The sequence below is a fragment of the Thamnophis sirtalis genome, unplaced genomic scaffold (genome assembly GCF_051295495.1).
Source record: "Thamnophis sirtalis isolate CommonGarterSnake01/CBP01778 unplaced genomic scaffold, rThaSir2_p1.2 scaffold_5, whole genome shotgun sequence".
Taxonomy (NCBI): Eukaryota; Metazoa; Chordata; class Lepidosauria; order Squamata; family Natricidae; genus Thamnophis; species Thamnophis sirtalis.
Genome location: NW_028261385.1, coordinates 6,973,061 through 7,000,840, shown reverse-complemented (window position 1 = coordinate 7,000,840; position 27,780 = coordinate 6,973,061). Strand labels below are relative to the sequence as shown.

The window sequence follows — 27,780 nt, the reverse complement described above, 5'->3', positions numbered from 1 at the left end:
GGTGGGGTCCTTGCTCTTCGCCTGAGCTTTGCTTCTCCTGCTTTTTCCTGTCTGCAAGTCTTTCTAATCCTGAAAATCTGGTTCCACCACAAAACCGTGTTCGACTAAAGTGCGCTCGACGAAACCGCGTACCTGACGTCATCACAGCGCGACGAAAAAAGCACACTTGGAATGCTAAAGCTAAAATTAACCCTAAACCTAAACCTAACCCCCCTAAACCTAACCCTAAACCTAACCCTAAACCTAACCCTAAACCTAACCCTAAACCTAACCCTTAACCTAACCCTAAACCTAACCTTAACCTAACCCTAAACCTAACCCTAAACCCAACCCTAAACCTAACCCTTAACCTAACCCTAAACCTAACCCTAACCCTAAACTACCTAACCCTAAACCCTTAACCCTAACCCTTAAACCTAACCCTAAACCTAACCCCTAAACCTAACCTTAACCTAACCCTAAACCTAACCCTTAACCTAACCTTTAACCTAACCCTAAACCTAACCCTTAACCTAACCTCACTAACTAAACCTAACCCTTAACCTAACGCTAAACCTAACCCTAACCCTTAACCTAACCCCAAACCTAACCCTAACCCTAACCCCAAACCTAACCCTTACCTTAACTTTGAATCGGCTTGCTTTCAAAGCGCTTTTTAAAGCGCCCTTTTTTCTCCGCGGTCGCTGTTGTCGCACTGCTGATGACGTCAGCGATGCGGTTTAATCGGGCGCGCTTAAGTGGACCGCGGTTTTGTCGTGCCACGGAAAATCCCTCTCCGGACTGACTCTGCTCTTCTCCAGTTTCCTCTGAGATCTCTGTCGGATCTTGTTCCAGCTCATCTTCCCCCCGCAGATTCAGACTCCGACGGGGACCACGACACCTTTATCAATTTCATCCGTCGATTGCAATTTCGTCTTTTCTGTGTTTTGCCCCTGCCCCAAGTCACACAACGGGGGTGGCAGGGAAATCGTAGAATGCGAGTCACAATGGCCAAGGTGGCGCAGTGGTTAGGGTGCAGTACTGCAGGCCACTTTAGCTGACTGTTATCTGCAGTTCAGCGGTTCTAATCTCACCGGCTCAAGGTTGACTCAGCCTTCCATCCTTCCGAGGTGGGTGAAATGAGGACCCAGTTTATGGGGGCGATGTGCTGACTCTGTAAACCGCTTAAAGAGACCTGAAAGCCCTATGAAGCGGTATATAAGTCTAACTGCTATTGCTATTGCTATAATGGCCAAATAAAGCATTTAGCAAAACGGAAATGAAACTGCAAAGGTTTGCTTGGCTGAACGCTACAATCATCCCGTTTTATTAAAAAAAAGTTAAATCCACAAGTTATGCCTTGTTAATTCTGCCTTCAATGCAAATATATATATATTTTAAAATACTATGCAGTTCCAATAGTTTCAGGCAATTTTGTAACAGTCTTAAAATCCCTGTCAGGCCTGCAGCCATTTTTTCTTTTGGGTCTTTGGCCTGCCACACTTTCTATTATTCTACTATGCCTTTTTCTATGGTGGGAAAATGGGAGGGGGGATTGTATGGGGTTAGATGCTATGTAGCCATAACAACATTCTTTCTAGAAAGCCAAGGTCATCCTTTGTCTTTGCACCTCTGCACCTGACCGGAACTGGATGGGTGGAACTGCCAGCATGGCAGTGGGTGATTAGACCATGTGATGGGCTGGTGGGTGTGGGGCAGTGGTGGGTTTCAAAAATTGTTCGAACATACTCTGTGGGTGTGGCCTCCTTTGTGGGAGTGGCTTGCCACCCATGTGACCGGATGGGAGTGGCTTGCCACCCATGTGACCGGATATGAAGATGCCGACGACACTTGTCAGAACCACCTTAAATTACCTCACACACAGCACTGGCATGCATAAGAATAGGATGTAAACTTGTTTTTTTAAAGGCATCTTTGATTTGCGTTAAAACAACTTCAACACACGCAATGTTCTGATTGCGCCAAAAACGCAGTAGTCATCCTTACCTTTCACAGAGGCACTGAGTTTTATAAATAGGAGCATGATAGTGTAGAATAATCATATCCAAGGACCAGTGGTGGGTTTCAAAAATTTTTGGAGCCTCTTCTGTAGGTGTGGCCTGCTCTCCGGGTCCACTGGTGGAACCTCTTCTAACTGGTTTGGTAGATTTGACGAACCGGTTCTACCGAATAGGTGCGAACTGGTAGGAACCCACCTCTGGTGTGGGGGCAAGATCCTGAACTTTCAACTGGGTGGGGAAAACCTGGAAGCTTTCAGATTTGGTTTCCCAGATGTGCCAACATGGCTCTCTTAATAAATTGGAACTTTGAGCAATACTTTGCCTTGGACTCTGATTTAATTGTGGATGATATTTGGAATGCTGACAATAGCTTTAACAAGGCTTGCATTCATAGGCAAAGACACACAATTTCAAAAGGACATGGTTTTCTTGGTGCAGTCAAGATGCCTCAACATTTGCCCCCCCCCCCCCCAAAAGCAAATTCTTTACCTGTTTTGGTGAGCAAAAGATTATCCAGGTGCCTGTCCCCAACTCCAAGTATATATGTGATCACACAATAACCAGCTGAAAAGTAAAACAAAACGAAGTAGTATAGCTCCCTGTAAATGTTAAAACCCCCAGAAGATCAAAACCAAACTGAAGCACGTTAGATTATTTTGTCAGAAACCTGTGGGGTCCTTGCTAGCACTGATGACGTTACCTAGTTGGGTAATGAAATGTTCTGCAATAAAACTACCAAACTCAGAATCACCAAGGATCTCCAAGAGCCCGAGGACAGGACGAGAAACAATGGATGGGAACTAACCAAGGAGAGAAGCAACTTAGAACTAAGGAGAAATTTCCTGACGGTGAGAACAATTAATCAGTTAAACAACTTGCTTCCAGAAGTTGTGGTGTTATATCACTAGAGTTTTTTTTAAGAAGAGATTGGACAACCACCTGCCTGGAATGGTATAGGGTGTTGGTCTAGAACAGTGTTTTTCAACCTTTTTTGTGCAAAGGCACACTTTTTTCATGAAAAAAATCACGAGGCACACCACCATTAGAAAATGTTAAAAAAAATTAACTCTGTGACTATATTGACTATATATAAAGTGTTTTCCCACGGCACACCTTACACTATGTCACGGCACACTAGTGTGCCGCGGCACAGTGGTTGAAAAACACTGGTCTAGAAGACCTCCAAGGTCCCTTCCAACTCTGTTATTCTATTAAATTTTATGCATCTGAAGGCAGGACAAGAAGCAATGGGTGGAAACTAATCAAGGAGAGAAGCAACTTAGAACTAAGGAGAAGTTTCCTGACAGAAGAATTAATCAGTCTGAAGTGGTGTAGGGTTTCCTGCCTAAGCAGATGGTTGGACTAGAAGACCTCCAAGGTCCCTTCCAATTCTGTTATTCTATTAAATTTTATGCATCTGAAGGCAATGGGTGGAAACTAATCAAGGAGAGAAGCAACTTAGAACTAAGGAGAAATTTCCTGACAGTTAGAAGAATTAATCAGTGGAACAGAAGTTGCCTCCAAAAGTTGTGAATGCTCCAACACTGGACGTTTTTAAGAAGAGATTGGAAAAAACACCTGTCTGGAATGGTATAAGGTTTCCTCCTTGAGCAGGGGGTTGGACTAGAAGACCTCCAAGGTCCCAACTCTTTTATCCCACAGCTTCTAAGGATTCCCAATCTCTCCGTAAGTGACACAAGTGTTGCAGAGTTTTTAGGAGACCACTGGTCAAAATACACCTGGCTACTTTCCTGCCTGCTGAACTGCACCACACTCCCTGTGCACCAATGCTTACCACAGCTTTTCACGTAGGTGTCCATGACTTCCGCACTTATGCCATGGGGCCCAGTTCACTCGGCGCATATTTCCGGAAGAAGTTCTGCAAAAGAGAGATACGGAGGTTTTACTTCCTTGACTTAAAGGTGGGCTGCTGGGGAGGGGGGGGGTTGCAGGGGTTCGGGAGAATCTCTAGCTAGAATTCTGTGCAGTTTGGAGAACCCCCAAATCCCACTCCTGGCTGGGCCCGCGCCTCCCAGGGGTCTCCACGTGGACCGTTTTGGATGCAGGTAAGTGCAGGGCGCATACGGAGACTCAGGGAGGGCGAAAAACAGGCCTACTGGAAGTTTGGGTACACCAGGCCCGTTTACGACCTCCAGAGGGCCTCCGGAGTCTGGGAAGGGCATTTTCGCCCTCCCGGAGACTCAGGGCGAGCCTCCAGAGCCTGGGGAGGGCAAAAATGTTTATTTGAATGTTGAATGTTTATTTAATTTGTATGCCGCCCCACACCCGAGGGACTCGGGGCGGCTAACAACCAAGGGGGGGGGAAGAGGATACAAATAAGACAAAAGACAAACAGAGTAAAAAACAACAACAGTCACAACATTTCAAGTGGGGCTGGAAATTCATCGGCCCCAGGCCTGCCAAAACAACCAGGTTTTCGTGGCTTTGCGGAAAGCCTGGAGGGTGCCACACACACACCCCAGGTGTGATGTAAAAGGCTGACTAGACCATACCCACCATGGCCACGCCCACCCACCAACCAGGCAGAGAACCCCTTGCTAAAAATTTTGGAAACCCCCCCTCCCCCCCTGCTTAGAACCACAATTGGGACTAGGACACTTGTTGCTAAGCAGTGTGGTTGCTAGGTGACATAATGGTTAAGGAAATCTGGCTCTTGCTAAGCAAGAGTGTTGTTAAGTGAGTTTCACCACATTTTACAGGTTGGCCATGCCCACCCAGTCACATGGCTGGCAAGCCACTCCCACCCAGTCACATGGCTGGCAAGCCACTCCTACCCAGTCACATGGCTGGCAAGCCACTCCTACCCAGTCACATGGCTGACAAGCCACTCCTACCCAGTCACATGGCTGACAAGCCACTCCCACCCAGTCACATGGCTGGCAAGCCACTCCCACAAAGCAGGCCACACCTATAGAAGAGGTTCTAAAAAATTTTGAAACCCACCACTGCAGAAGACCCACCTGGATGCTTTCTTCCGTAGCGAGGACCTCTGCCACCGGTACCGACTGGATGAACTGCATGAAACCTGGAGAAGCAGAAAGGAAAATAGGATTTTGAACTTTCAACTGGGTGGGGAAAACCGGGAAGTTTTCAGATTCGGATTTTCCCAGATGTGCCAACATGGCTCAAATTGGAACTTTGAGCGATATTTTGCCTAGGAGTCTGATTTACTTTTGGATGCTATTTGGAACCCTGACAGTGCCTGCATTTATGGCCATTTGTGGTATCCAGTCATCACGCAACCTCATTTAACAACGGTTTTGCTAAAACCCACCTTTCTTTTTGGCAAAACCACATCCATACTGAAGCATTGCTTCGCTTAATGACTGCAATATGTCAACATCTAAAGTGATTCCATGACTACTATCAACTTGAGGAGGGGGTGGGGTGGGGGGAATGCCATGCATACTTTTGACCAGAGTAAAAGTCTCATCTTTCTGTACTGGGATGTGAATGTGCATGGAACGAGCTCCCCGTGGAGATCCAGACCCTTACGACCCTCCAGGCCTTCCGTAAAGCCACTAAGTCCTGGCTGCTCCGGCAGGCTGGGGGCTGTTGAAGTATCCAGCCCCACCGTAACTATGAATGTTGTATTTTAAATTGTTGTTTGTCTTATTTATTCCCTTCCCCCTTTTTATTGTAAGCTGCCCGGAGTCCTCCGGGAGCGTGGCACGAGAAAACCGCGCTCGATTAAAGCGCGCCCGATTAAAGCGCGTCGCTGACGTCATCAACAGGGCGACAACAGCGAGCGCGGAGAAAGAAGGGCGCTTTAAATAGCGCTTTGAAAGCAAGCCAATTCAAGTTAAGGTAAGGGTTAGGTTTAGGGTTAGGTTTAGAGTTAGGTTAAGGGTTAGGGTTAGGTTTAGGGTTAGGGTTAGGGTTAGGGTTAGGTTTAGGGTTAGATTAAGGGTTAGGATTAGTTTTAGCGTTAGGTTAAGGGTTAGGTTTAGGGTTAGGTTTAGGGTTAGGTTAAGGGTTAGGTTTAGGGTTAGGTTTAGGATTAGGTTTAGGGGTTAATTTTAGGCTTAGCATTTACAGCGTGCTATTTTCTCCGTGCTGTTGTCGCGCTGTGATGACGTCAGCTACGCGGTTTCATCGAGCGCCCTTTAGTCGAACGCAGTTTTGTGGTGGAACCCTCCGGGAGTGGGCGGCATACAAGACTAATAAACACAAACACACAGACACGTCCTGAACATTGCCATAACGTCCTGTTGGAGAATGTGATTGATGACTTCAGGCAGAAGGGAGGGGGGCACGGGGGTAAAGTTCAGATGCCATTAAGTGGGATTTAGTTTCGGCTCCACAGAAGTCCGTGCCAAGACGTTAGTCCTAATAAATGAATGGGGTTTTTTTGAACCTTGTCTCAAGGCTCATAAATTAATTAGGTCAACTCTTGGAAACTTCACACAATGTTCGCTTCATGGCCACAGTGTTTGCTTAACAACCAGGGTGTTTATTTAATGACGGGCGCAAAGAGCCCGGTTTTACAACTTATAACTGTCATAGGAAGGTTTCACTGTGGTCCTAAGTCGAAAACTACCTGTTTTTTTTTTTTTTTTTTTACTCCTCCAAGTAGGGGAGAGAGGGAGAAGATGAAGGAGGAAGGGGAAACACTCTTACCGTGTTTCGTACTCGTAGCCAACACTTTATAGGGTGTCAACTTCAAATCCAGGTTCTCCTTGCGTAAGAGCTAAGGATTAAAAATGGGGATCGCAATCAGACATTTGCAAACAACAACGGAATTCTTTATTGGCCAAGTGTGATTGGAGACACAAGGAATTTGTCTTTGGTGCATAAGCTCTCAGTGTTCATAAAAGCTATAAGCAATCAGTCACAATCGTAGTCATGGTAAAAATACATTCATCCTAAATCGTAAGATGCAACACTTAAGCGGTAGTCATTAGCAGTTAGCAATAGCAGTTAGACTTATATACCGCTTCATAGGGCTTTCAGCCCTCTCTAAGCGGTTTACAGAGTCAGCATATCGCCCCCAACAATCCGGGTCCTCATTTTACCCACCTCGGAAGGATGGAAGGCTGAGTCAACCCTGAGCCAGTGAGATTTGAACAGCCGAACTGCAGAACTGCAGTCAGCTGAAGTAGCCTGCAGTGCTGCATTTAACCACTGCGCCACCTCAGCTCTCTCATTAGGATATTAAATAAGCAATTGATTTAATAAATCACACTAGGAAATTAAATGGAGCAATATACTAAATGCTGGAGATGTGATTGTGTTGATGCTACATATTACCATACATGGTGGACTTGTAAAAAGGTTAAAGCATTTTGCATAAAAATATGGTGGATTAGTCAAAACGTTCTTAAAAAGAGGATAAAGTTTACCCCTCAGTTATTCCTGTTAGGTATAACTACTGATTGTACTGTTATAGAGACTAACTTGATTTTTTACTTAATAACAGCAGCAAGACTGTTGGTGGCGCAATACTGGAAGAAGGAAGATTTGCCTACTGTTCAAGAATGGACATTAAGAGTAACAAACTTAGCAGAGATGGCTAAAATATCAGCATATCTTAAGGACCACTCAAATGAGAAATATAAACTGGAGTGGAGAAGATGGATTAATTATATTCAAAATAAATACGGGACTAAGAAATTCCAGATAGTTTACGACTGATCAAGCGAGGAATGATATAATTTGTTTAGAGTTAGCCTAACAAAAGAGGAGTTAAAGCTCAAATGAAAGATGATACTAACTTTCTTTAAGTTTATTTTAGAACATCTTTGTTAAAGATGTATACCCTGTATTTGTTCTGGGAAGTCGGGGGGGGGGGGAGAAGGTTGGGGGGGTCAGGGGTAGAGGGGAGGTAAATATTTGCAAAAGCTTTTTTTTTAAAAAAAATTCAATAATAAAAAAAAGCTATAAGCAATCAATCACAATCGTAGTCACGGTAAAAATACATTCATCCTAAATCGTAAGATGCAACACTTAAGCGGTAGTCATTAGGATATTAAATAAGCTATCGACTTAATAAATCGCACTAGGAAACTAAATGAAGCAATATATAAGTCTTAAAGATACAAGCAACTAAGTTCTAATCATTTGTAAAAAAAGAGATCCCGTAGGTAATAGGAAAGATGAGAAGAGGAATAGTAATGCAGTCTTAGTAAATAGTTTGATAGTGCTGTGGGAATGAGTTGTTTAGCAGAGGGAAGGCATGGGGGAAAATACTGTCCTTGTGTCTAGTTGTTCTGGTGTGCAGTGCCCTATAGCCGTGATGGCAAACCTATGGAGCCATATCAGTGGGCACGCGAGCTCAGCTTTGGCATGCCAGCTGGTTTTTTGGCTGTTTTTGGCCTCTGGGGTGGGAGTAGGGAAGGCCATTTTCACCCTCCCTGGGCTCTTAGAAAGGAGCCTGGGAAGAGCGAAAAACGGACCTTCCGATCCGACCGGAAATCGGACATTTTCGGCTTCCAGAGGGCCTCTGGTGGGGAGGGGAGAGGTCTTTTTCACCCTCCCCAGGCTCCTAGAAAGGGTCTGGAGTTTGGAGAGGGCAAAAAACAGGATTATGGGCATGGGCCCACGCACGGACATCCCTCTCTCCCCCACACTCCTCCCAATTTTGGCACGTGATAGCAAAAAGGTTTAGCCATCCCTGACCTATAGCAGGAGTGTCAAACTTGATTTTATTGAGGGGTGTTGTCTTTGACCTTGGTGTGTGTGTCTGTGTGTGTCTGTGTGTGTGTGGCCAGGTCGACATCACAGGGAGGCACCTGTGGTGACCTGAGCGCACTGCTGACAAAAATGGAGCTTGGGAGAGCCATGCGTGGCCTTCCTGAGCTTCGTTTCCGGCTGCGACAGCCTCCTGAAACCTTCTGCGAGCTCTCCCGAGCTCCGTTTTCGCTGGCAGAGGCACCGCGGGCCGGTCCTTCACTGTCGTCGTGCAGGCCATGTCTAAGTACCCCGTGGGCCGGATCGGGCCTGTGGGCCTTGTGCTTTACACCCCTGCCCTATAAGTGTCATTTTGATCTGGCAGATATAACAGAATAACAGAGTTGGAAGGGACCTTAGAGGTCTTCTAGTCCAACCCCCTGCTCAGGCAGCACCAAGGACTCCCATAACTTTAATACTTGTTCTGGATGGGACCGAGTCCTTTTCCATCTCTGTTAAAACATTTAATAGATTCCCCTCACCCTCTTCCATCTCCTCTAACTACACTGCAAAACATCACCTTGTCCATCAGCGAGATGATCTGGAGGATGAGTTGATCTTGACGCAAGTCGTCCCCGTGTTTGAAGATTACAGGGTAGCTGTCCCCATCTTCGGTCTTGAAGAAGAGTTGAGCAGGCATGAGGGCACTCTGATCAGAGAAGGGAAAAAAGAAGGCTTTCAAACTTGTCAATGGTCTAAGAGGTAACTACTTGGGAGGAACTTCCGTTGAGAGGAATTATCCCTCCTTTTCATTTTTCCTCCTTCTCTCTTTTCCTTCCTTCTTTCCTTCTCATCTCTCTCTCATCTATCTATCTATCTATCTATCTATCTATCTATCTATCTATCTATCTATCTATCTATCTATCTATCATCTACTTTACATCCTGCCTTTATGATTTTTGCAAATAACTCAGGGAAATGAACCTATATAACTATCTCTTCCCTTTCATTTTTCCTTCTAGCTTTTCCTTCCTTCTTTCCTCATCTCTCTCTCTCATCTAGCTATCTAAGATCGATCTATCTATCTATCTATCTATCTATCTATCTATCTATCTATCTATCTATCTATCTATCTATCTATTATCTATCTATCTATCTATCTATCTATCTATCTATCTATCTATCTATCTATCATCTACTTTACATCCTGCCTTTATGATTTTTGCAAATAACTCAGGGAAATGAACCTATATAACTATCTCTTCCCTTTCATTTTTCCTTCTAGCTTTTCCTTCCTTCTTTCCTCATCTCTCTCTCTCATCTAGCTATCTAAGATCTATCTATCTATCTATCTATCTATCTATCTATCTATCTATCTATCTATCTATCTATCTATCATCTATCTATCTATCTATCTATCTATCTATCTATCTATCTATCTATCTATCATCTACTTTACATCCTGCCTTTATGATTTTTGCAAATAACTCAGGGAAATGAACCTATATAACTATCTCTTCCCTTTCATTTTTCCTTCTAGCTTTTCCTTCCTTCTTTCCTCATCTCTCTCTCTCATCTAGCTATCTAAGATCGATCTATCTATCTATCTATCTATCTATCTATCTATCTATCTATCTATCTATCTATCTATCTATTATCTATCTATCTATCTATCTATCTATCTATCTATCTATCTATCTATCTATCATCTACTTTACATCCTGCCTTTATGATTTTTGCAAATAACTCAGGGAAATGAACCTATATAACTATCTCTTCCCTTTCATTTTTCCTTCTAGCTTTTCCTTCCTTCTTTCCTCATCTCTCTCTCTCATCTAGCTATCTAAGATCTATCTATCTATCTATCTATCTATCTATCTATCTATCTATCTATCTATCATCTATCTATCTATCTATCTATCTATCTATCTATCTATCTATCTATCTATCTATCTATCTATCATCTACTTTACATCCTGCCTTTATGATTTTTGCAAACAACAGGGAAATGAACCTATATAACTATCTCTTCTTCCCTTTCATTTTTTCTCCTTCTCTCTTTTCCTTCCTTCTTTCCTTCTTATCTCTCTCTCTCATCTAGCTATCTATGATCTATCTATCTATCTATCTATCTATCTATCTATCTATCTATCTATCTATCTATCTATCTATCTATCTATCTATCTATCTCTTCTATCATCTTTCTATCATCCTTCTATCTCTCTATCTATCTATCTATCTATCTATCTATCTATCTATCTGTCTGTCTGTCTGTCTGTCTGTCTGTCTATCATCTATCTATCTATCTATCTATCTATCTATCTATCTATCTATCTATCTATCTATCTATCTATCTATCTATCTATCTATCATCTATCTATATCTATCTATTTAACATCCTGCCTTTATGAGGGCGGGCTTATCGACTTCCTACTAAACGGGAATCGGCAAAAGAAAACAGTAAAATAAATCCAGAGAGGTCTCGGTTCATTTAGTTCAATGAACCATTCATTTAGTGAGCATTCCAAGTTGAAGCCCTGCTGAAAAAGAATGACTTAAGACTGGGGTTTGTTTTTTTCTTCACACTTACGACCACAGCAGCATCTCAATGGTCGCATAGGTTCATTGCCCTGACTTATTTGCAAAAATCATAAAGGTAGGATATAAAACAGATAGATAAATAGATGGATGGATGGATGGACAGAAAGAGACAGACAGACAGAAATATGAGAAAGAAGGGAGAGAGGGTGGAGTGAAAGAAAAGAAGGAAAGCAGGGAGGGAGGGAAAGAGAGAAGGATGGGAAAGAGTGAAAGAAAGAAGGGATGGTGGGAGGAAGGGAAGGAAGGAAAGAAGGATGGAAGGAAGGAAGGGAGAGAGGAGTGAAAGAAGGGATGGAGGGAAGGAAGGAAGGAAAGAAGGGAGGGAGGAGTGAAAGAAAAGAAGGAAAGGAGGGAGGTAAAAAGGGAATGATGGAAAGGAAGGAGCGAAAGAAAGAAAGAAAGAAAGAAAGAAAGAAAGAAGGAAGGAAGGAAGGAAGGAAGGAAGGAAGGAAGGAAATCCAAGCCAATAAAATTGGCAGGTAGAATTTGGGTCCTACTCTGGGGAACATCAACATTTGTATCTTTTATAATGACGGACGGACGGACGGACGGACAGAAGGAAGGAAGGAAGGAAGGAAGGAAGGAAGGAAGGAAGGAACAGAAAGGAATGGAATGGAAAGGGAGGGAGGGAGGGAGGGAGAAAGAAAGAAAGAAAGAAAGAAAGAAGAAAGAAAGAAAGAAAGAAAGAAAGAAAGAAAGAAAGAAAGAAAGAAAGAAAGAAAGAAAGAAAGAAAGAAAGATCCAAGCCAATATAATTGGCAACCTGGGTTCGACTCTGGAGAATATCAACATTTGTGTCTACTATAACGGAAAAAGAACTCCATTCATTTGTCTCCTGCATCTGTTTTTGAACATTTCAATGCTACTTAAAAGGGCACAATAATGTAATTGGAATTGAATGGAAATTGGTGGGGGTGGAGGCCACAGCCATTGTTTTCTAAAGTGGGGGGAGGACACAAATGGAGGAGAACTTTAAAGCAATTAACTCTCTTCCCTAATTAACTTAGATGGCAATTCCATTTTAAATGCCCTTTGTGGGGGGAAAAAAACCCAACCCTAATTTGTTTAGCTGGCAATTTCTCTCACCAAAAAAAAAAAGAAGAAGAATTGGGGGGAGGGGGAGAGAATCAATTAGCCTCTGCAAATAAATGTATTTATCAGCTTGACATGACCTAGTCCTTGATCTCTCTTGCCATCACATAATGAATGTTAAAGCAGTAAACTCTTGCAGAGAAGAGCAACCAGGATCATTAGGGGATTGGAGGCTAAAACATATGAAGAACGGTTGCAGGAACGCCGCATGGCTAGTCTAGTGAAGATAAGGACCAGGGGGAGACAGGATAGCAGTCTTCCAATATTTGAGGGGCTGCCACAGAGGGGAGGGGCGTCAAGCTATTTTCCAAAGCACCAGAAGCCAGACAAGGAATCATGGAAGGAAACTGATCAAGGAGAGATTCAACCTAGAAATAAGGAGGAATTTTCTGACAGTGAGAACCATCAACCCATGGAATAGAAGTTGCCCTCGGAAGTTGTGGGGGCTTCATCACTGGAGGCTTTCAAGAAGAGACTGGACTGCCATGTGTCAGAGATGGTGTTGAGTCTCCTACTTGAGCAGGGGCTTGGAGTAGATGACCTACAAGGTCCTTTCCAACTTTGTTAATAATCTGTTACCCCTACGGTGATCAAATCTTGTTTTCTCAAATTCTTTCCCTCTCCCTGAAATTCTTCCTCCAACAAGTATTCCTAAAACATCTGCAGGACGTTAGCTTTGAAGGGGGATATAGGGTTGAGCAGGAGACATTAAGAAGGCAGGCACAAATGGAAATACTATCAAAAGCAGCTGAGGTGGAGTAACAGATTACCAGAGTTGGAAAGGACCTTGTAGGCCATCTAGTCCAACCCCCTGCTCAAGCACCATTTCTGACAAATGTCAGTCCAGTCTCTTCTTGAAAGCCTCCAGTGATGAAGCTCCCAAAACTTCCGAAGGGTTCTTCTCCAAGGGTTGATTGCTTTCACTGTCAGAAAATTCCTCCTTATTTCTAGGTTGAATCTCACCTTGATCAGTTTCCATCCATGATTCCTTGTCTGGCCTTCTGCTGGCTTGGAGAATAGCTTGACACCCCATCCTCTCTGGGGCAGCCCCTGAAATATTGGGAGACTGCTATCATGTCTCCCCTGATCCTTCTCTTCACTAGACTAGCCATGCCCAGTTCATGCAACTGTATGCTTTAGCCTCCAGTCCCCTGATCATCTTGGTTGCTCTTCTCTGCACCCTTTCTACAGTCTGAACATCTTTTTTTATAATGTGGTGACCAAAACGGGATGCAGTATTCGAAGTGTGGTCTTACTTGATGTTGCATTCTTCACCATTAGATTTCATATTACAGAATAACAGAGTTGGAAGGGACCTTGGAGGTCTTCTACTCCAACCTCCTGGTTAAGCAGGAGACCCTATACGATTCTGGTTGTCCAAAATGGTTGTCCAATCTCTTCTTTAAAAACCTCCAGGGATGGAGTACCCATAACTTCTGAAGGATTAATTGTTTCCACTATGAAGAAATTTCTCCTTAGTTCAAGGTTGAATCTCTCCAGAACCTTCCATCTGTTACTTCTTGTCCTGCTCTTGGGCGTTTTGGAGAATATGTTGACACCCACTCAGTGGTGAAATTCATTTTTTTTTTACTACCAGTTCTGTGGGGGTGGCTTGGTGGGCATGGTGTGGTTTGGTGGGCATGGCAGGAGAAGGATACAGCAAAATCTCCATTCCCACCCCACTGTGGGGCAAGCCAGAGGTAGCATTTGTCTGTTCTCTGAACTGCTCAAAGTTTCCCCTACAGGTTCTGCTAAGTACTCAAAATTTCCACTATCAGTTCTGGGAACTGCTCAAAATTTCCACTACAGGTTCTACTAAGTACTCAAAATTTCCACTACAGGTTCTACTAAGTACTCAAAATTTCCACCACAGGTTCTGCGAATTACTCAAAATTTCCACTACAGGTTCTCCGAACTATTCAAAATTTCCACTACCAGTTCTGGGAACTGCTCAAAATTTCCACTACAGGTTCTACTAAGTACTCAAAATTTCCACTACAGGTTCTGCGAACTACTCAAAATTTCCACTACAGGTTCTCCGAACTATTCAAAATTTCCACTACAGGTTCTACTAAGTACTCAAAATTTCTACTACAGGTTCTCTCAACTACTCAAAATTTCCACTACAGGTTCTCTCAACTCAAAATTTCCACTACCAGATCTGGGAACTGTTCAAAATTTCCACTACAGGTTCTGCTAAGTACTCAAAATTTCCACTACAGGTTCTGCGAACTACTCAAAATTTCCACTACAGGTTCTCCGAACTATTCAAAATTTCCACTACAGGTTCTACTAAGTACTCAAAATTTCCACTACAGGTTCTCTCAACTACTCAAAATTTCCACTACAGGTTCTCTCAACTCAAAATTTCCACTACCAGTTCTGGGAACTGTTCAAAATTTCCACTACAGGTTCTGCTAAGTACTCAAAATTTCCGCTACCGGTTCTGCAAACTACTCAACATTTCCAGTACCGGTTCTGCGAACTACTCAAAATTACCGCTACCGGTTCTCTCAACTACTCAAAATTTCCACTACCAGTTCTCCAGAACCTGTCAGAACCTGCTGGATTTCACCCCTGAACCCACTCCTTTCTGCGACAGCCCCTCAAATATTGGAAGGCTGATAACACGTCACATAGAACATGTAAATCCTTCCATCCTCCACCATTCAGTCAGAACTGAAGCAGCTTCCTGGATGAGAAGCGAAACGTCTCCAAGGAAAAAGGAAGTCCAGTTGCCTTTTGAAAAAAAGCACCTTTGGGGCAACCATGGCATGGGGGACTGAGAATTTCCACAGACATCGATATATTTACATCTTCCAGGTCACACAGAGCGCGAGGCAGGTACGTATCGTTACCTTGAACAGAGTGGCTTTCTCGGGGATTATTCCTCTGATTTTCACTTGGGGTTCGAGAGGCAGAGGGATGGGCTCAATATCTGATAGATTCATCTTTTCATTATCTGCCAGGAGAGTCTGTAATCTCTCATTCTAGGAGAGGAAAAGACAAGCAAAAGGAAGAATATATTATATGAAAATAAGAATCCCATTTTTTTAAAAAAAATATATTATTATTCTTTTTAAACAAAGCAACACATACAAAAGAAAGCAAGAAAAAGTGGGGAAAAAAACAACTTTCCTCCATTTCATCAAGCATGTCGTTTTGTTACAAGTTTTGGTGCATTAATTCTTAAGATTAAGAATAACATCACTGGTTTTGCATTAAACATAACTGAATATTGCGCTGTCATTAAGATTAAGATTAAGATTTAGTTTATTTGTATGCCGCCCTTCTCCGGGAGGGACTCAGGGCGGCGAACAACTCAAAAGGGGAAAAGGGGATACAAACACAATACATGTAATTAAAATACACAAGAGTCATACAGCCATACAAGTCGAGAGGGGAGGGGAACTCATCATCCCCAGGCCTGCCGGCACAGCCAGGTTTTAACGGCTTTCCGGAAGGCCTGGAGAGAGGTGAGGGTCCGAATCTCTGCGGGGAGTTCATTCCAAAGGGCCGGAGCTGCTACAGAGAAGGCCCTCCCCCGGGTGGTAGCCAGATGGCATTGGCTGGTGGACGGAACCCGGAGGAGGCCGACCCTGTGCGATCTAACGGGTCTATGGGAGGTAATTGGCAGCAGGCGGTCTCTCAAGTACATTGAGCATTGTGTGTTCAAATTCCCATTAATATTCTTTCATTTGCAACAATCCTTATTTCCTTGAATTCATAATTATATATCAAATAACAATGAGTCTTTCAAGTATTATAGTATCACCTATCTCCAAAGAAAAAAAGCCGAGATTAGAACAAAGAATTCCCATTAGTTTATAATATACATTCATATTTTCAATTGACCATAATGTCAACAATCATCCAGAGTTCCAAAAATAGTTTTCCATTATTAATTATTAATCCCATTTTTTTAAAAAAAAAATATCTTGGATATCTTGTAACCTTTTTGGCGTCACGTGCCGAAAGCGCCTGCGCACACGCTTTCCCTGTGTAATCCGCGCCCCTGCGCATGTGCCCACAACCCTTCTGCACTCTCTACTGAGCATGTGACCCCCTCCCGCGCATGCCCCATTTGGGGCCTAGTAGGCCTCCCTGCAGCCTCCTGGGAGCAAAAATGTTGCCCCCTGCCTCCCCCCACCGCGCATGCGCTGCAGAGACCCAAAAATCAGCTGGCCGGGGCGTGAGGCACGCACGCATGCACACTGGAGCTGAGCTGAGGCGACGGCAGAGGTGTGTGGCTCCAGATTCAGCCCGGTTTAGCTGAACCAGTAGTGGAATTCAGGCCTGGGTCGCAGAACCAACCGGCAATAGCCCAGGCCTGCCACAACCCTGAACCGGTTCCCTCATCGCCATTGGGCTGCCGCCATTTTGCACGCATGCACAAAAGAACAACTTACATTGAACATCGCACGTGCGCGAGTTACAAATAGTAAAACCGGCAGCAACCCACCCCCGGGTGACGGCTCTGGCGCAGAGAGGGCTCTGCGTGCCACCCGTTAAGTTCACCACCATGGTTCTACGCCAACCTCTTGCTCAAATAGGAGACCGTACACAATTTCAGACAAAATCCTTGTCCAATCTCTTCTTAAAAACCTCCAGTGTTGGAGTATCCACAACGGTAGGCAACTTGTTCCACAGATTAATTGTTCTCGCTGTCACACAACTGCTCCAGAGAATTATTCTTAGGAATTTTCCTATCTTGGCGACTGAGTCGTATCCTTCCAGATATTTCATTTCATTTCATTTTATTTGTCTTGTATGCCGCCCACTCCCGGAGGACTCCGGGCGGCTCACACCAGACAAGGGAAGGGGGATAAATAGACAAAGACAACACTTTAAAAAAGACGCAACATTCACAATTTCCGTGGGGTTGGATGTTTCACAAGCCCCCCAGCCTGCTGGAGCAGCCAGGACTTGGTGGCTTTGCGGAAGATATTAAGATTTTGGAGATGTATCTATTTTTGAACATTTATTTTTTTAAAAAAAATCAATCTAAAAATGACACAACATGCAGGGGTATTTCACAAACCTTTGCAAGAGTGTCGTATTCATTTTTAAAACAAAAACAAAAATGGGAGGTGTTTATAGGGTGTTCAATATTTAATATACAAGTGAGATACTGAGAATTTTTATAACTTTGGTTTCTTTTTCTTTGCTTTTTCATTCTCTGGAAAAGAAGCTGAAGGTCCAAGTTTGGGGGTCTTTCATTCACTCCGGGGGGAAGAAATTGAGACTTTTGGTGCTGAACTGGGACCAAACTTAACAGGAGGGGACGGTTAGCCAGGTAACAAGGGAGCAAAGATGCTGGAGAGGTTTAATTGACTTTAGAGGACCATGGAACCAAGGTTCGTTTTCGCTCAGGTGCTTCTCACAGGTAAAGTTGGTTCCTGGCCTGTGGATAATTGTCTGGGCATCCTTACCTTTTTTTTCCGGTTCCCACTTTCACGCTGCACAGCTTTCATTAGGTGGACCAACCGATCGACAAAAGTCTGTTGAGCAGCCAACAAAGATCTCATCACCCGGACGGATTTGTCCCCCTGGGTAAATCAGGAGACAAAAAAAACACACCTTTTTCTTTCTTTTCTTTCTGCCTTTCTCTCTCCCTTTCTCCCTCTCTTCCTCTCTCTCTCTTTCTTTCCTTCCTTCCATTCTTTTACTTTCTTTCTTTTTCTTTCTCCTTCCTTCCTCCCTCCCTCTCTCCCTTTCTCTCCCTCCCTCCCTTCCTATCTTTCTCTTTTCTTCCTTCCTTTCTTTTTTCCCTTTCTTTCTAACTTTCCTTCCTTTCTCCCATCCTTTCTTTCTTTCTTTTTCTTTCTCCTTCCTCCTCTTTTCTTTCATTCTCTCCCTTCTTTCCTTCCTTCCTATCTTTCTCTTTTCTTCCTTCCTATCTTTTTTCCTTTCTTTCTAACTTTCCTTCCTTCCTTTCTTTCTTTTTCTTTCTCCTTCCTCCTCTTTTCTTTCATTCTCTCTCCCTTCTTTCCTTCCTTGCTATCTTTCTCTTTCCTTCCTTCCTACCTCCCTTTCTCTCCCTCCCTCCCTTCCTATCTTTCTCTTTTCTTCCTTTTTTTTCTTTCTTTCTAACGTTCCTTCCTTCCTTTCTCCCATTCTTTCTTTCTTTTTCTTTCTCCTTCCTCCTCTTTTCTTTCATTCTCTCTCCCTTCCTTCCTTCCTTCCTTCCTATCTTTCTCTTTCCTTCCTTCCTACCTTCCTACCTTTTTTCCTTCCATCCTTTCTTTCTTTTCTGTCTTTCTCTTTCTTTCTTTTCTTTTTCTCTCCTTCCTTCCCCCTTCCTTCCTCCCTCCCTCCCTATCTTTTTTCCTTCCAACCTTTCTTTCTTTCCTTTCTTTTTCTCTCTCTCCTTCTTTCCTCCCTTTCTCTCTCCCTTCCTTCCTTCCTTCCTTCCTCCCTCCCTCCTTCTCTCCCTCCTCCCTCCCTTCCTCTGCCGTTCTCTTGATTTTTAGCAATTCCTTTCTGAGTAGATAACAAACTGTGACATTCGCACCACATCAATGTTTGTTCCTACCCACACCCACCCACCCACCCTTCACTCTCCCCCAATGTATAATGCAATCAAAGGTGCCCACAGTAAGACGATGGCTGGCTGACCTTCTGGCTTTGACCATAGCTTTGTCAATAACAATCATTCTAAAAGTGAATGTAAGCCAATTTGCACTGAGAGAGGCTGGGAGGTGGGGGGGCGGTGGGGGGTTGTAGAAAAACAAGGAAATCCATGATAAATGAAAGACTAATAGAAGAGAATATTTGCAGGTCAGGGTTAAAATGAGGGGTCCTTCTCTGAGCTTGGTTGTTTTCTTGCAGACGTTTCATTACCTAACTAGGTAACATCATCACTGCTAGAATGGTGTGGAGCATGCTCTCCAAAAACATAACAAAAAGAACCAAAACACTTCAACACTCAGACAAGCAGATTAACACTAGGCCAACAATCAAGAAGTACACTTTATATCCCAATAAAGAAACGACTAACTCAGATAAACCAGCCAAGGAATGCATCACCAAGAGACATTTGTCACCCTGGGGAAATCAGAAGTTTTAAAAAAGCTTTCTTTCCTTCTCTTTCTTTTCTTTCTTTCTTTCTCTCTCTCTCTCTCTCTCTCTCTCTCTCTTACTTTCTCTCTACTTTTATTTCTTTCTCTCTCCCTTTCTCTCTCTCTCTCCCTTCCTTCTTTCTCCCTTTATCTTTCTTTCTTAGTTTCTATTTCTTTCTTTTTTCTTCCTTCCTTTCTCTCTATTTCCCTTCCTTCCTTCCTCCCATTATCTTTCCTTCTTTCTTTCTTTTCTTTCTTTCTTTCTTTCTTTCTTTCTTTCTTTCTTTCTTTCTTTCTTTCTTTCTTTCTTTCTTTCTTTCTTTCTTTCTTTCTTCTTTCTTTCTTTCCACCGTCCAGGCCTTCCGCACAGCCCTTAAGACCTGGCTAGCCCGTCAGGCCTGGGGACAAAGATAATTGCCCCCACCCGAATGATGAATGAATGTTGCTTATTATTTTACTTCATGTATTGTATGTGTTATTGTTTGTATATCCCTTCCCCTCATTTTATGTAAGCCGCCCTGAGTCCCCTCAGGGAAAAGGGCGGCCTATAAGTATTAATAAATACCAAAATACCAAATTTCTTTCTTTCTTTCTTTCTTTCTTCTTCTTTCTTTCTTTCTTTCTTTCTTTCTTTCTTCTTTCTTTCTTTCTTTCTTTCTTTCTTGCTTCTTTCTTTCTTTCTTTCTTTCTTTCTTCTTTCTTTCTTTCTTTCTTTCTTTCTTTCTTTCCTTCCTTCCTTCCTTCCTTCCTTCCTTCCTTCCTTCTTCTTTCTCTTCCCTCCCTCTCTTCCTTCCCCCCTCTCTCCTTCTTTCACTCTTGATTAGGCTGTAAACCACAGCAAATCAAGGGACTATCAAGACTGCTCCCCACCAACACTAACAGAGCAAGCCACTTATACATATCTAAATAGAGAGCAAGCCCCACTCCCTTCCAGCACTGATGAAGTCACCTAGCTGGATAGTGAAACGTCTGCAAGAAAACCACCAGGCTCAGAGAGAGCACCAAGGACCAAATGCAATCACAATAGAGCCATAAGGGACCTTGGAGGTCTTCTAGCCTAACATCTTTCTCAAGCAGGAGACCCTATATCAGGGGTGTCAAACACGATTATATGGAGGGCTGCATCAGGGTTGTGTTTAACCTTGGTGTGTGTGTGTGTGTGTGTGTGAGTGAGAGAGAGAAGGAGGGAGGGAGGGAGGAACGGCCAGGGTGGGAGTGGCCAATTTGATGTCACATGTCAGGGGTGCCTATGATGGTCCAAGCACTCTGCGTGCAAAAACAGGCTCCTGAGCTCCGTTTTCAGCTGTGATGGCCTCCTGCAACCCTCTGCGGGTGAAAACACAGCTCCTCCCCAAGGCCCATTTTCTCTGGCAGAGGCAGTCCTTCGCTATTTCCAGGGCAGCCCCCGGGCCAGATCTAAGCACTCCGTGGGCCAGATCTAAACACCCCGCAGGTCAGATCCGTCCTCTGGATCTCGAATTTGACACTCCTGCCCTATACCATTTCAGACTGTGGGAAGTTATCATCCAGCCCTCTCCCAGAAAAATGAAATATCCTAGGAAATATTGAAAAGGCAGAATATTTCTCTGGATGTGAAAAGAAAGAAACATGCTTTAAAAGACAGAATAGTTGCCTGTAGCTTCCTGCCCATCCCCACTTTGTCAATGGGCCATTGAGAAGGCCAAGCTAGCCCACTTTACATAATAGACTCCTCCACTGCAGCTGTAGGGGGAAGGGATATTACTCAACTGACCACAAGGCATCTGAGAACTCATCACAGCCTAGAGAGTTGCCCCCTGCATGGCACCATGGGAGTCTGATAACCAATCAGAATACATTTCTTACACAGGAACAGGAAACAGAGAGGTGGGACTAAACAGGGTATAAAAAGCCTAGCAAGCCCCTCCCTCAGCCCTTCTCTTCTTCTCCACCAACATTGAAGCATGTGATCACCTTTTCTGTTCAGGAGCTCAAGCCGTGTGATCCTGTCCACCATTAAAACCATCTTTCCAAGCAGCTTCCATGTCTCCAGTGTCTTTTCCCCCACTTGGAGCTGAACCCAGAAGGACATTTCTTTCAACAAGACAAATGAGTGTTCCAGTCTCTTCTTTAAAACCTCCAGTGATGGAGCACCTACAACTTCTGGTGGGGAAGCCGTTCCACTGGTTAATTGTCCTCCCTGTGAGGAAGTCTCTCCTTAGTTGCAGGTTGCTTCTCTCCTGGATTAGCTTCCATCCATTGTGTAAATGAAGACTCAACCATCCAGGTCAAAAGTATTTCAAAAGGTTGAATCATGACAACTAGACCAAAGTTGGCCTGGATGGTTGAGTCTTCATTAACACATTGTTTTTCATTTTGGGGAGAAGCCCCTCCCTCCCTCCCTGCAGTCTGAATGGCAAGAGTTGGTTCATTCCATCAACACTCTTGTCTACCCCCAAAAAATATTTTGATCGAAGAAATTACTTGGATGAGTAGCAAAACATCTCAGTTTTAATAAACGTTAGTCCAGTGGCCATGATTTGTCAGAGTTGCACATTGTGACTATGTGAGACAACCCAGGAGCAACTACAGTAAACAGAGGTTTATATTTAAAGAGTGGTTTTGTCAATATAGAATATATACTTACACATACTTTAATCAGACCTCAAAGGAACAGCAATCAGCAATTACAGCACAGAAACACATATGGGGAGAGAGAGATATGACCCCACCCAGGGCCTCTTCTTATTACAGGCTCTTAAAGTGATATCAGCCAAAAAACTTTGCTGACTCATTCCCAGCATTACATTATTGTACCGTGTTTCTCCGAAAATAATACAGGGTCTTATTTTCTTTTGACCCCCAAAATAAGCATTTGGTCTTATTTTCGGGAAGGCCTTATTATTTTTGAGGTGCAGGAGGTGGTGAGCATGGTCACCTCATGGCTGCTGCTGTGTTGCAATATATTTCGGGGTAGTGCATGCATTCAAAAGCCCGATTGGGCTTATTATCCAGGGAGGTCTTATCAGCTGGTCAGTTCTTAAATCCTTACCCTGACATAATTTAAAAATTTTTGAGACTTCAGTCCATTGTTTTTTGCCTTCTGGTGCTTTCAACCCTGAGCTACAGATATTATCTTCTCGTCTGTAGTTTTTCTAATGTCTGTCTTGCACAATGGGGGGGGGGGGAATTAATCCTTACCTTTAAGAGGGCTTGGCTAAACCTTCGCATGACGTTGAGGTACATTTCGTGAGTCTTGGGGTCCCTCTGCTGTGTGTCCCGGTCTTCGCACTCCACAATCACATACCTTTCGTGGGGACAACAAGAAGCTGAGATGACTGGTGGAGAAACAGCCGCAAAGGACCAGTTTGGGGAAAAAGGGGAACGTCTACAGGCAGTCCTCAACTTATGACCACAACGGGGACCAGAATTTCCAATGCTAAGCAAGGCTGTTTGTTAAATGAGCCATGCCCGGTTTTACAAAAAAAAATTTTTGCCATGGTTCCTAGGCAGCTGATAAGTGAATCATATAGACATTGAGTGACTTTTGGAAGCTGCAACTGTCAAATAAATGTCAGTTATTAAATATTTTACCCAGATTTTGATCCCATGACTTTGTTGTGACGGTTGTAAGTAAAAGGACTGGTACTTGAGAGACCGCCTGCTGCCAATTACCTCCAATAGACCGATTAGATCCCACAGATTAGGCCTCCTCCGAATTCCATCCGCCGGCCAGTGTCAACTGGCGACCTTCTCTGTGGCTGCTCCGACCCTCTGGAACGAACTCCCCATGGAGATTCGAACCCTCACCACCCTCCAGGCCGTCCGCAAAGCCCTTAAAACCTGGCTGTTCCGACAGGCCTGGGGCTAAAGAACTGTTGCCCCCCCCCCCTCGAATGGTATGATTGCTGTGTGCTTTTAAATTGTGTATTGTTTTGTTTGTCTTTTTATCCCTTATCTGTATCCCCTTCCCTGACTTGGATTGTGAGCCACCCTGAGTCCCCTCCGGGGAAAAGGGCGGCATATAAGTGCAATAAATTCCAATTCCAATTTATAAGTCCAGGTTTTTTTTTTTTCCCAATGACATTGCAAAATTCGAAGAGTTGCTAAGTGAATGGTTGCAAGTCAACGATTACCTAGAGCTTGTCCTTCTGCATGTGTAGAATAACAGATTAACAGAGTTGGAAGGGATCTTGTAGGTCATCTAGTCTAACCCCCACCCCCACCCAAGCAGGAGACTCTACACAATTTCTGACAAATGGCAGTCCAGTCTCTTCTTCAAAGTCTCAAGTGATGAAGCTCCCACAACCTCCAATGAGAAGCTGTTCCATTGGTTGATTGTTCTCCCTGTCAGGAAATTTATCCTTATTTCTAGGTTGAATCTCTCCTCTCTCAGTTTCCACCCATTCTTCCTTGTCTGGCCTTCAGGTGCTTTGGAAAATAGCTTGACCTCCTCCTCTCTGTGGCAGCCCCTCAAATATTGGAAGACTGCTATCATGCCTTCCCTGGTCCTTCTCTTCATTAGACTAACCATGCCCAGTTCCTACAAATATTCATCATATGTTTTAACCTCCAGTCCCCTAACCATCTTGGTTGCTCTTCTCTGCACACTCTCTAGAGTCTCAACTTTTTTTTTTAAATAGTATGGTGGCCAAAACTGAATGCAGTACTCTAGGTGTGGTCTTACTAGGGGTTTACAGAGTGGTATTAGCACCTCCCTTGATCTTGATTGCATTCCTCTGTTAATGCAATTTAGGATTGCATTGGCTTTTTTGGCTGCTGCTGCACACTGGGGGCTCATATTTAATTGGTTGTTCATGTTGGATTATTAGAATCAAATTGATGTATTTACTTAATTAAAGCTGGGTAAAGGTTCTATTCGGAGATTGAGCAGCGTGGAATTCACTTTCTGAAACAATGTTATGACCACTCCGGCAAGAGTTCGTCTCATCTGAGAGGAAACAACAGTTTGGATAGCAAAATGAAATCCTCAGGTGTCACAGTTTGTGATAGTTCAAAACTCCTTCCTATATCTTCCTACCAAGTGAATAACAGAAGCACAGAGATGGGAGGGACCTTGGAGGTCTTCTAGTCCAACCCCCTGCTTCAGCAGGAGACCCTGTACCATTCTAGACAAATGGTTGTCCAGGCTCTTCTTAAACTCCTCCAGGGATGGACCACCCAACAACTGATTGATAGTTGTTAACTGTGTGTTTCTGAACTCTATTAAAAATGTACCTGGGACAATTTTCAGCACTGAGAACTTCAAAAGGTTACTTACCAGTACAAATAGTTTGCCAGTGTGGAGTTTTTGCACGCTCGTGATATTAAGAATGTACAAAGGTCTTGCTGGAAGGGAAAAAAAAAGATGGTTTTGTTTTTTTTAAGTCAGGAATTTGAGAGATCTAAGATTTCAATCAATCAGAATAGAACTGAAAAGTCTTCTAGCATGTGTCAGCCTCTGTTTTGCTGCTGCTTCGGCTACCATTGAAACGGGGAGGGAGGGCATGGTATTTGGGAGGGGATTACTAATTGTGCTGGAGGAAGATTCTGGAGTTTCTGCTGCCTGTCTTACTGCGCATGCAGAGGAGGTTTCCCGCCAAGGCCAACGGCACCGACATTCCATCTTGGTGATGCCTTTCGAAGTTATCTCGCACCTGACACTTGGGAGAATTATGATTGGACTGTAACTGGGATGCCAAGGGGTGGGGAATGGGTTATTCTATATATCATTTGCTTTCGCGCCTAAATAATCAGTCTTCGCTTTGCTACGCTTCTGATCATTTATAATTAGTAAAAGTACATTTGATTTCTATCAATGGAGTCTCGTGGGTTTCCTTTCCTAATTATCTAATGGAGGAGTGCTGACAGCATGTCTGTCTGTCTGTCTGTCTGTCTGTCTGTCTGTCTGCCTGCCTGCCTGCCTGCCTATCTATCTATCTATCTATCATCTATCATCTATCTATCTATCTATCTATCTATCTATCTATCTATCTATTATCTATCTATCTATCTATCTATCTATCTATCTATCTATCATCTTATCTATCATCTCTCTACCTATCCACTCTGTATCTATATATCCATCTATCCATCCATCCACCCACCCACTTACCTGCCTACCTACCTACCCTACCCTATCCATCCATCCATCCATCCATCCATCCATCCATCCATCCATCCATCCATCATCTATCTGTCTGTCTGCCCCTCTGCCTACCTACTCTATGTATAGTATCTATCTATTCATCCATCCATCCATCCATCCATCCATCCATCCATCATCTATCTGTCTTTCTGCCCCTCTGCCTACCTACTCTATGTACAGTATCTATCTATTCATCCATCCATCCATCCATTCTGCTTTCCTCCATCAACAAAGCAGTGGAGAAGTTAAAACAAATAATGGAACAGCTGTGTTGGAAGGTACACCCTGGAGGTCATCTAGTCCAACCCCCTGCTCAGGCAGAAAAACCTATACCACTTCAGACAAATGGTTATCCAACATCTTCTTTAAAACTTCCAATGTTGGAGCATTGACAACTTCTGGAGGCAAACTGTTCCACTGATTAATTGTTCTCACTGTCAGGGAATTTCGTCTTAGTTTTAAGCTGCTTCTCTCCTTGAATAGTTTCCACCCATTGCTTGTTGTCCTAGAAGTGACAATCTTGCAATCAGTTCAATCACACTAATAAGGCTGATTTTTTTAAAAAAGGCCCGACTTCAATTGCATGATTGTGGCAATCATTTTGATCTTTTTTCAACATATACTGTTTTGGTCCCCCAACAGACAGCAGAGCTGGAGGCAGATTCGGACAGTGAGGAGGTTGGGGAGGAACATGGGCCAGCCCTGGAGTCTGGGGAAGGCTCTGATGAGGGCTCTTCATCAGAGGCAGAGAAGGGGCCAGGGCCGTCTGACAGTTATCAGCTGCCTTCAGAGTCAGACATGAGTTGGGGCAGAAGAACAGCTGGAGCCTGTTCCCAGTGTGCGCATGCGCAGAGCTGCCGGGGGGAAGCCAACAACTAAGGGTCGACTCAGGAGTAAGGCCACAGGTGGACAATGAATGGCCCCTCCCATAGGGAATAAAGAGCAGCGAAAGGGGAAGGAAGTTTGCAGGACACAATGAGTTCCATTCATTCAGGTGAAGATCTGTTCCTGACTTCTTGCCAAGTGATTGCTGCTACAGGATGGCGTTTGGAAGATATCAGCCTGGCAGCTCTCCAAGCCTCATAAAGGTCAGTAATTGTGAACTATCTTGAAAGACTGTTTTTTTGCTGGAACTTTGCTGGAGTGGAATTCACTTCAAACTAAATAAAAAGGGGTTTTATCGGGACGAGGAGCCGGCTTCGTGGTCTTGGGGAAGCCTAGGTGAGAAGATATACCCGGATCTAGATACCTACATCCATGTTGGCAGAAAAAGGAAGAGATTTTTGCCCATTTCCAAAGTTTATCCTTTGAAACTTGATATCAATTCTCGGTTCTCTTCTCACCTCAAGGTTTTCATTCTCAGCCGATTCTTTCGTTTTGGCCGTTGGTAGCGGGGAAGAAATGAGGGGCAGGGGGCTCGTGATGATCTGTGAGCTGAGGAGAAGAGCAAAAGAAAACAAGAGAGAGAAAATTTCGATGTACAATATTCTGGGGGGAAAAAAATTAAATGGGTTCCTCAATGCTTTAAGAAACGAAAACATAGGATAACACAGTGGGGAGGGGACTTTGGAGGTCTTCTAGTCTAGCCCCTTGCTCGAGCAAGAGATCCCCTATTGAGCTGAGTTGACCTGAACTAAATATTTTTTTAAAAAAAGATATTGTTATAAATTAATTTAATATATTGACTTTAATTCGTCAGAAAATAGATTGGATTGGATTGGATTTATTACATTTATATGCCGCCCTTTTGGTTCCACCACAAAAGCGCGTAGGACAAAATCGCGCTCGACAAAAGCGCGCTGTGACGTCATCACAGCGCGACGAAAAAGATCGAAAAAATGTAAAAATAAAGCTAAAACCTTCCCCTAACCCCCCCAAACCTAACCCTAAACCTAACCCTAACCCTAACTCTTAACCTAACCCTAAACCTAACCCTAAACCTAACCGTTAAAGTAACGAAAAACGGAACGGTAACCCTTATCCTAACCCTAACGCTAACGCTAACGCTCTAAAGCTAACCCTAACCCTTACCCTTACCCTAACCCTAACCCTAACCCTAACCCTTACCTTTATGTGAATCGGCTTGCTTTAATTTAATTTTTATTAATTTTTATTTGAATTTTTCGATCTTTTTCGTCGCGCTGTGATGACGTCAAAGGCGCGATTTTGTCGATCGCGCTTTTGTCGTCCGCGCTTTTGACGGGTCACGGCCCTTTTCCCCGAAGGGGACTCAGGGCGGCTCGCAATTCAATCAGGGAAGGAGGTACAG

The 27,780-nt window shown here is 43.7% G+C and overlaps 1 protein-coding gene across 1 annotated transcript in view; it reads right to left on the bottom strand.

Moving 5' to 3' along the window:
* The window catches only part of PIK3C3 (phosphatidylinositol 3-kinase catalytic subunit type 3), a 137,480-nt gene that overhangs the window by 69,102 nt on the left and 40,598 nt on the right, over positions 1 to 27,780 (bottom strand). The window contains 8 exon segments of the mRNA XM_087715273.1: positions 4,982 to 5,046; positions 6,642 to 6,711; positions 9,211 to 9,339; positions 15,182 to 15,313; positions 17,756 to 17,872; positions 22,565 to 22,670; positions 24,645 to 24,712; positions 26,855 to 26,945. Coding sequence (XP_087571399.1) covers positions 4,982 to 5,046; positions 6,642 to 6,711; positions 9,211 to 9,339; positions 15,182 to 15,313; positions 17,756 to 17,872; positions 22,565 to 22,670; positions 24,645 to 24,712; positions 26,855 to 26,945 — 778 coding nt within the window.